This window comes from Halyomorpha halys, unplaced genomic scaffold, assembly GCF_000696795.3.
Source record: "Halyomorpha halys isolate HHAL.00 unplaced genomic scaffold, Hhal_1.1 Scaffold460.1, whole genome shotgun sequence".
NCBI classification, from domain to species: Eukaryota; Metazoa; Arthropoda; class Insecta; order Hemiptera; family Pentatomidae; genus Halyomorpha; species Halyomorpha halys.
The window spans coordinates 124,320-134,873 of record NW_027114568.1 but is presented as its reverse complement, the minus strand read 5'-3'; the positions used below and the strand labels follow the sequence as shown (position 1 = coordinate 134,873).

Sequence of the window (10,554 nt, the reverse complement as noted above, 5' to 3'; positions counted from 1 at the left end):
TTGAAGTTTTTTCATTTTGTGAGACTGCCACTCAATGAAAAAATACAATGCCACGGGCCGGATTCGAACCGGCACCGCCAGCAGATCTGGCAGATTGGTGTGCCTAACTAACTGAGTTACGGACGGCCCTACTGCTTATTAAACAATGAATTATTCAGTATTTTCTTTCCTTTTTCTTAATAACTCAGATGAGGCCACAATACAGGATTCCGATATTATAATCGAATTATCTTGATGAATTTTGGAAATAGCAGCTTACCATGTGTTTGTAAATTTTTTAAAATATCTATTTCCGATTCTTCTTTAATATATCACAATATTTATTTTTCCATTAGAAATCAATTCTTTATTTTGTTAAATCCATAAATGTCATTTGTTTTTGCTACTAACTTAACTTTTATATTTTATTAAGAATTATTATTTTAATCTATTTATTTTATTTTTTTTTATTTATAACGTTGTATATAGTTAGGAGTGTCTTTTGTATGAGACAATACCATCCCCCCCAATCACTTGTTAAAAAAAATGTACCTCTTACACTAACCATTTAAAACCCACCAGGCCGATCTGGTATTAAATAAATATATCAGAATAGTAAATTTCAGGATTTACGTCAGAAATTTGGATTTTGGTTCCACTGTTTAGCATCGAAAATTCGTATTCTTCATTTTAAGATGAAAACTGATGGGTTTTATTTCAAGATTATTTTGTGAGATACAAAAACATTTGGACTTCTATTGATAAGTGCCCCATTGGCATAAATTCTTAAAATAAAGCCTTTTCTCCTTTCAAATACAGTAAAGCCCTAAAAAAGACGCAGGTACGGAGAGGGCTTCCCCTAACCGAAGATCTATTACTCTATTGGCCTCTATGGGGGAATATATTCCAGGACATGGCTCGCACATTTGAATACAGCTCTCGGATGCCAATTGAAACTTTCAAAGGCTCTCTTCCTTATGAATTATTTAGACGATTTTCTGGCACCTCAGAGATACACCTCTGTTTTCCACCAAGCTCCTTGGCTCTGTTATATTCAAAGTCAGGATTTCCATATTCTTTTTGTTATTCTCATAAGTTTTCCCGGGAGGACAGGAAAATCGATGTTCCAAATCATCTCGAGTAAAGTGATTCTTTATTATATCAAGATATAAGCGTACCTAATCTTGAACACAGAAGGACTTTTAATAGATTTAGCCTGGGAACAGTCATTAATTAAAAATATTGTTTTGTTCAAAAAGTTATTACTGTCAACAAATCTTTAAATGATAGTGTTAAAGTCCGAGTTTTGTAAGGCGTTATATTCTCATTTTGAGAAGCAGAAGGTTTTCATAGAATTACTGTGTAAAATTATTAAGATCCTGGTTTATGATAGAAACAAATTGATTATTGGTATAAGATTTGATTAATGATAGGTGAGCAGTAAAATTTTATTTGTGCTTGATTAAAAAAAATGAAAACAGCAGATATATTGTAAGTAGGTGAAGGAATTGTGTTTAAATGAATAATGGTGATTGACAATTGCCAAAAATACATAACATGAATAATGAAAGGGTACAACGTACTCTTAATAATGTACAATATTATGGGAGTATGTATATAAATCAATCGATTGATATGTCCCATTCAACGAGTATCCTTGTCGTATATCGTATTAGAAGAACGAAGAGTGAGAAAATCAAGGATGTGTAGTTTTATTAGAAAAGGCACTTTTAATCGGTTAATATTAACATATTAATAAAGGGTATGAGAACGCCTGGAAAAACCGAAAATGAATTTTATCAAACAATTCATAAGTTTTTTTTTTCATTACCCACTTTCTATTCATTTCTGACATAAGCTGAGTAGGTAACTCTACACATCAAGTAACTATACGAGATATTGGGGAAAATAAGAGAGAATACCCACTTGGTGCTGCTGCGCAATTTCAGGGGAACCTAATTTGAAAACAAAAGATTATCAAAACTTTTTTTTTATAATTCTGAGATTCGATGTAATAGCATGTTACATGGAATTAAAAATAATTTGTTGAATCTGGTTTATATTACTACCATATTGCTATTATTAACAATTTTTTTTTCGTTTTGTTGGCTGTTAATCGAGATTTTAGAAATAAAACTCCCCTAAGTATCCCCACGGGCCTTAGTGTTCCAGGTTTATATGTTGACTTTTAATTATTTATTTCTTTTTACAACTTATTATTTTTTTAAAATAAATATAGAATATATGACGCTTAGGAACAGATAAAATGTCTTTAGTTTTGAAGATGGGAAATAATATCTGGAAACGTCATTGATTTAATCAGTAATTATTTTAATAAATATACAGATAATAAATAAATGAAGACTAGTAAATATTACTTAAGAATATATGTACGATCTACTGAATTGCACTATAAGAGGACACTATATTACAAAGGCATATTAATGTTAAATTCGCTTTGATTAAAAAATATGTTTCGTGGAAATTAAGTCAATTATTTGCATTTATATATCTACAACCTAAAGTCATTTATATTTCATTCAATATATCACGTATTTGAAGATTTTTGTTCTTTTCATACGTTTAAAAATTTAAACATTATTAAGCGTATTGATGAAAAGTCTTGATCAAAATCAACTCTCACACTTTAGACCTCATAAAACACCTTTTATTAAATTGTAAAAAGGCTCATTGATAAAAAAAACCTTAGCTCTTTAATTAAATTTGCAGTACAATTGATCAAGTGTTTTCTTTCTAAGGGTGTTATGAGAGAGCAGTTGCTCCGTTCTCACATTTATTACCTTTTTTCATTGCCATAGTTTTTCTCCGAGTTGCTTCCTAACCGTGATCTCGAGTAGAAACAGACAGCTGTACCTTTCTTATTCATGCTAAGGAGTCAAGTTGAACTTCTTTAGCTACCTTCCATCTTTAGAACACCTTTCATAATATATTGCAAATGGTAATATTTTAGTTCGGAAACTCTCTGTCTGTTATAATTAATAAAGAACCTGCTTTAGTCAAGGAACAGTTGTGAAATATTTAGTTTCAAATTACCTATTCTTTGAAAGTATTGATTAAACTGATTAATCCCCTTCTCTAGAGAGATTTATTTTTTGCATCAATATGTGCATTAAGCAGAATGATTTATACTTAGTTGTCCAACTAATAATCAAATAATAGTAATACAATTACCCACCTAATTCCACCCCTTCTACTTACAAGCTGATTACCCTCCAGTCCTTAAGGTAAATTTTATTGTGACTTATGGTTGAACTAAGTGTGTAAAATATTTATAATTCTTGTTAGTTTGGTATTTGTTTTTTAAAATTTTTACTAAGCTCGGTGATCTATGTAATTTGTAACTTTTTTAATTAACAAAATTTTGGAGGAATGTAACTGCGAGTCTTTTTCGATGTGGAATAGGCTTTTGAGAGAGTCTGGCCTCCGGAACTGCTTTACAAACTCCGTAAATTCCTACCTCCTACATACTTTCTCATTATTCGTTCTCACTGACAGATTATTATACATTATACAGAAGTAAACCACAATGGTTCCTATTCATCCCTCTTATTTCAGTCCACTGGTGTTCCTCAGGGTAGTATCCTCGGTCCCATCCTCTACACAATCTATACAGCAGGCATCCCAACCAATCCTAAAACTATCCTCACCACGTATGCCGATGACGTATGCGCGCTCGCTGTTGATAACAACCCTTTAATTACATCCCAAACTCTTCAATCCCATATCACAGCCCTCGAAGAATGGTGTCGTAATTGAAGGATTAAAATATATTCTAACAAACGTTTTCCTTATTCTGATTAATATTTTATCCTTCTTATATAGTATTTTAAAAATTTTTAAAAAATAATCTTGATTCTTTCCATTCTATAATATTTTTTTGTTATAATACCTCTTTTTTTCCCCTTCAGGTAAACCTAATCCTGCCGTATTCAGAAGCCATGCAGTCGGAAGGTCTAAGGACTCATATAATATCACATGGAGTGTCAACAGCTACACCCCAATCGAGGAATTCAAACTCTCCTTCAGAAAGGTACCTGCACCCAGCCCACCAGGAACTGCACAACAACCCAACAGTCATTCGAAGAGAACTAACAGGAGGGTAAGTCCCTCATTTTAAAGTTGTAGGCCTTATTTTATATATATTATTTTTTAGACGCAGAATTGAAAACGTAAACCATTGATTAATTTTCTCTCTTGCAGCCCATTTTAGCTTGCTTTTTCACAATCGTATGCCAATATAACAGTGTTTCCAATTTTTGCCACTTTTTCAATGTTGTTCGATTTTACTAACTTAAGTTTCCTCTCCCTGTTTCAAGTAAATATTCCAGGCAGTCGCTAAATCAGGATTTAGCGGGATGTGTTGACTGAGAAGGATTACATTCTATGTTTGTTGTCTTATGAACTCCTCTTTTCAAAACAAAATCTTGATTCAATGTATATGTTTTATTATATTTTGTGTCCCAATGCTTATACGACTAGTCGCCGCATAGGTACCTTCTTCAACTGACACCCATCAAACCCCGATACCACAAGATCAGTCTCGGTACTATTCTTCAGCCTGCAGCTCTGTCTACTTCTTAGCTTACCCGTCGGTTCATAAGTAATTAACTTTTTTAGAAAAAGTTAAATATTTCTTTGTCAAAGAACCTAGAAGGCTTTGTGCTTCTTTCGTAACATAAATGCAGATCCTCTTCTACTGACATCTATTATGAGTATCGAGTGTATGTTATTTATGAATGAGTTAAAATGTTCCCATAGTTATTTATGAAATCGATTGTAATTGGGTTTCAAGTATAAGTTAGCAGTTGGCATGTGATGGTGAGAACATAAAATAAGAGATTTTATTATCATCCCACAAAATCTGAAGTTTGATAATTTGATTTTGATAATGGATATGAGTTTTGAATTGAGTAAAAGTTAAATATGTCACTTTAATTTTGAAGGGTACTTTTAAAATATATTTTTCCCATTGCCCCAAATCATTATGATATAGATTCATATTTCTTAATATCTTTTATTTGTAAGTATTAAAGTCACAACTCAATAGGCATGAGCAATATTTATAAATTCCCATTATTATTATATTCATGATATTGATGATTACATTTTCACAATCAAAAGATTAGTTTAGAAGGACAAAGAGAAAACTTTTGAAACGATTGACATATTGGTTTTCCAACCTTAACGAAAAAATAATCAAAACTAGGGAATGAATTGGGTTTTTTCAATGGTGAAGTATGCCGTTCTGTTGTTTATAAAGTTCAGAGGCTCGCTAGCAGACACCTTGTAAAAAAAGAACGAAAAAAACAAAACAAGTTAATTGAATTTTTTTGAATTCGTTAACGTTGAACTACCACGGGCAAACGAGACATCTATATATTCCGATTCTGAGCTTTAAAAAGTAAAACTTTCAGATGCCTTTTTTTTTTAATTGAAACGTTTAATTTACAGCAAAAGATCAATTTTTTTGTCCTCTTTTGTAATGGGTCTAACTTCGGTAGTGTGAGGAACGATTTTTGCCCTGTTATTGAAAAAAAAGAGATTAAATTCTTTGTAGAAAAGTTATTTTTATAAATACATTTATCAATAAAATACAAAGATATAAAAAGTCTCTTATAAAATAATTATACCTGAACTAATCGTTATATTTATTTAAAATTCAATATTAATTGAAAAATTTTAATTAAAATATTTTTTTTTCAATCTAAAAAAAAAAATAATAAAAGAATTCATCGTTTTTCTTGGCAATCGATATCAGACGTAAAGTTTTATTTAGGTTGATATTATTTATATCAAGTGTTAGCCAAAAAAGCGTACATTAGTAATAAACTAATCAACAATTTGAAAGGTTGCTTTTAATTTAAATACCATACCTTCTGAAGTGATGTTTTTGGAATGATATGTATTTTTTTTTTGTCATAAGGGAAACAAATGGTTGTGAAAATTATGAATTAAACCGATTCAACTTGTTTATTTTCCTGAAAAATAATGTCGTTGGGAACTACTCCACCTTGAAGATTATAGCCTTAGTACACCTTCAACGTATCCTTGTATGTTTATTATATGTCTAAACATAAAGTTGTTCCCGACATTTTTTTTTTTTTTTATAAATGAGTAAACACGGAGCACCTTTTCTCCATATTTTACTGAAATGGGATTATTTGTCTCGACAATATACGCAAATCCGCTGTTATCATCATTTTTGTGTTTTAGGGGAGAATACAATTTCTTATTCATTTTTCCTTAACTCTATTTTTTAAAATTTAATTGTCAATTAACTGAGAATGATTTATTATTCTAGTATACTCTCAACCTTTACTAAATTTTAATTAAAATATTTCGTTTTATTTATCACTAAATTAATAATATAAAAAAAATTAAAAATTGATCAAGTTTCTTTTTTTTTTTATAACCTTTCGAAATATCTGCATAATATTAGAGAACGTTTTATATGGAAAAAAAATTTCAGTTTGTTTGTGAGCTTTTTTACCATGGCTATTAACAGTATTTGAATATTATCAAGATAATTTTGAGGACATCAAAGCAGCTTCTGATTGACCTTATTTGCGATTCTGATTAACAATATAATGTATGCTTTGTAAACAATAAAAACTACTTTTCAACTATAAAAAAAATATATAACTCATAGTTCTGTTTAATTGTCTATTATTTGCTCTAATTCAGTAGGTTCTTTAGTTAATGTAACATATGAGAAGCATGGTTAGAATTTTATTGTTTATGGCTGTTAATTGAAGAATAGTAGAAAATAATTGAGTAAGAAATAATCCTTGAGTTTATTTTGTTATCATTTAATTTATATATTTGTTAATATGGTGTGACTAAGATCAATCATATATATTACTATTGTCTAAAAATATGGTAGAATGTAATGTCTCAAAATAAAAATATAAAATCTTCTCTAAAAAGTGTACCGGTTTAATTTAAATGTGAAAATAAATGGAGATTGGGCTATAATTTTTGTGTTAATGTGACATTATCTTGCAATAGTGAATTTTATTAGTTCGTGGAGAGATTTTAACCGTTTAATACATAAATTGTCTCATCTCCTATGTGGTATTACTATTTCCATAATTCAATGATTTCCTAATGGGTTCATCATTTATTCACAAATACCACTTAAATGTATCTATTAATAAACTTTATGAACAGAATATTTGAAATGTTACGAGTTAATAAAAGGGGTCCCTACCATTCCCCATATTAGCAGGTGAAATATGAAGCAGGATTGTTATTGGTAGTGTACTATGTGGCCCACCGGAGACCCGATAAACAGAACTGACAAATCGCCGGTGCCAAGGCAGAGAGCCCTGTAATATAGGACAAATGATTAGGGCCCCACATCTGCATATTGCCTCTCTAATTTATATCTCCATGGGATTTCCTGATTGAGAGGTATCTGCGTCTACTGCCATCGGCCAATATCTCATATTTGACAGAGAAAAATTAGTTCCTAAATATTTTCGAGGAAGGTTGGAAAAAAAATTGTTAACGTATCGTAACACGGCAGAAACCATAAGCGCAAAAAATAAAGACTTACCATTTTAATCTGAAATGTGTGAAATCATTCATTAATATAACTGGATAGCTCGGACCTAAATGCCCGAAATGGAATTTGAAGAAGAAAAAAATCTATAAGATATATCCGAAATCTTATATATATTTTTTTATATTTAATCTACAACTTTTCCTATTAGCACAATCAGGGGGTGCATATATAAACTATCTTTATATGCCTTGAAAGTTTGCCTATATTTCATATATATATAAGTTATGATATGATAGTTATGATGCGATAAGATAAGACATATTAATATTAGGCAACAATGTAAATCAGGAAAAAACATGTAATGTTTTTGAAAATAGATTTAACAGAAAAATAAAATCAGTGATATTACTGCGCGTGTCATTTCTGTGCCTTTTATTGTTATCTTCCGGTAACACATACGTTATATATATAAAACCACTTATAAAATAACCAAATACATTGTGTTGCCTATAACACACAGCCTATCCATCAATCCATAACTGGGCATTATACACACTACAATACATCAACATTTTCTATTTTTCAAACAATAATTATCGATAAACTAAATATAATACACTTCAAATACATTTTTGTTCTTCACAAAAATTTTTATTTAAAATAGTAATAATTGGCCAGATTGGGTGTTAGAAATGAAAGGAGAGAAGAAGTGGGAAAAAAGTATATAAAATATAATAGATTCCTTATTTAGTATATATGTATATATAGTTGACCGTTAAAATTGATATATAGGAAGATGGTCAGGGTTGCGGTCACAAGTGAAACAAAATCAAAAACAAAAGTTATTACATAACTTAATTAGTATAGTTTGATTCTTCATTAAGGTCCCTGATAATTCCTGCCATGCTCTCTAAATGCTATTTGCGTGAACATAAGTTACTCAAATGCTATATCAGCCAGTCTTTCACCACAGATATTTAAATGCATTAAACCTCACCAGTATTATACTTGTAATGAAGGATATTTTGAAGACAAGTTATTAAAGTAAGCCCGCACCACTGGTTTACTTACGTATTATATTATAAAGGAACTTTGTTCGAGCATTGAGAGCGTACTGTTTCTTGACCAATATTGTATATGACGGTGTTGGCAAGATCCAGGCTTAATTCTCAGGTTTATCTCCCAAACCAATGAAAAATCAGATGTGAATTTTAATGAGACAGTGAAATCCATGAGAGTTGAAACTCGAATTCGGTCCCTGGAATTAAGAGTCAAGTGCCTATGCCTATAAAATAAAATCTTCTTCATCTACAAATAACAGCAATGTGGCTATTACTATAATGCGACCTTCCTAGAAACGTCATTTACGCATATATTTATAAAACTGACAAATGGGTAGGTGAGTAGCAATCATCGCTTTTTATTTTCGTTGAAACTAATTCATTAAGTAATTTTGGTATAAAAAAACTTGTAATATCCTTCCAATTTGTCCCCACTCGATGATATTAAATGATTCTAAATGTACTAGAGGCCTCTTACACGGAACCTCTTCTAAGCATCCATCGGTAATCGATTTTTAATTCTTTCCAAAGAAATTGGTATTAAATCAATAAACCCTTCCAGATTCCTGTTTGCATTGCTTCAACATATAAAAAACTCGTATGATACTCGTATATTACTTGTTTCTCTAATAAAACAACGAGTTATTAAAAAGATCAAAGAATTTCATTCCATTTAGCCTCATCAAGTCTTTGCCTCCTACTCCTGTGAATCAGTACCTGTTTGAAGTTTAATCGGGCCAGGCTTGAGAGGAGGGTGAAGGGGAGGGGAGGATCAACTTTCTGTTTGCACATCCACCACACTCATCCGCTCTCGATTATAAAACTTCGTTCCCTACTTCCTCCTTCCTCTCTGTTCGTTCAGGTAATATAATAGATTTATATAACTACTGAAAGGAAGGCATATGTTAAAAGGGAAATGGACTGTTTGGGTATTAATATCAATTTTGGACACCGTTATCCTTGAACGTTTGGTGATCGATATACTCACTCGTGAATCTATCATTTTTTTAGATAATGATTACTCTATCTTATCCTATTAAAGTACAAACTCTAGTATACACTCCTGTCAATGAAGACGGCGTGTTCAGCCATTTGTTCCTCTACATACAACAAATATCTACATAATACAAATATGAATGGTGTAATTAAAAGTTTATAGGTGGTTAAAGATATTGGAGAAGACATTTTCTTGTTTAAAGAAAAAAGGTTATTTTTTAATAAAGCAAAAAAAAGAAGAAATAGATGGGAATATTATATTACTAACTCTTGATTGACGATTATAACAGGAGATGCTATCGTGTTCAACCACTTGGCTTTCCCTTCCTGAGCAGAAAGATCAAGTTCCTACTTTATAAAGACTGCTACCACCTGAGATGAAGGTTTCAATCCCAGAACCCATCCAGAGGGCTACACTCGGCGTATTCCTTATATTACTACCTACATGGTCACAATCACAATATTCATAATCAGACATGTAGGAGCACTGTGTGTAGTGAATGAGAGATATTTTCACTTAAAGCAATGAAACATTTTTTTTTTTCCAATTCGAACCATGTGACCACTAATTATGAAAATATTCTTTTGCTATCCGTAATTGTCAATTATGCATTTCAACCATATGTGGGTTCAGTCCTACTTACATTCAGCACCATATCCCGCACAATTTCTCACCAAACGTAGAGGTTTTGGAGAACTAAATTTAAATTGAATCTATTTACGGGAATAACCTCAAAATTACGACCTATTTTTTTACAAAACCCAATTTCTGATGTTAACAGTAGATGGTATTTATATAATGTTAAGTTTTAATATTAGTTTATTTTTTTACACGATCACCAGATTTTTGAAGTCGCTGTGATATTTTTATGGTTCATACCGGTTTACTAAGAAAGCTTTTAACTCTTTCTTTCTTCTCGTCGTCCAAGCTGATTCGCTTTTTGAACAAATGTTCTTTTAATTTATAGTTGTATAAATCTGACTCGTAAA

The 10,554-nt window shown here is 31.0% G+C and overlaps 1 protein-coding gene across 5 annotated transcripts in view; it reads left to right on the top strand.

Moving 5' to 3' along the window:
- The window catches only part of LOC106683060 (limbic system-associated membrane protein), a gene marked incomplete at its 5' end in the record, with an annotated part of 446,735 nt that overhangs the window by 396,774 nt on the left and 39,407 nt on the right, over nt 1-10,554 (top strand). For all 5 annotated transcript variants that reach the window (XM_067051729.1, XM_067051727.1, XM_067051728.1 and 2 more), the window contains 1 exon segment: nt 3,909-4,099. In XM_067051729.1, coding sequence (XP_066907830.1) covers nt 3,909-4,099 — 191 coding nt within the window.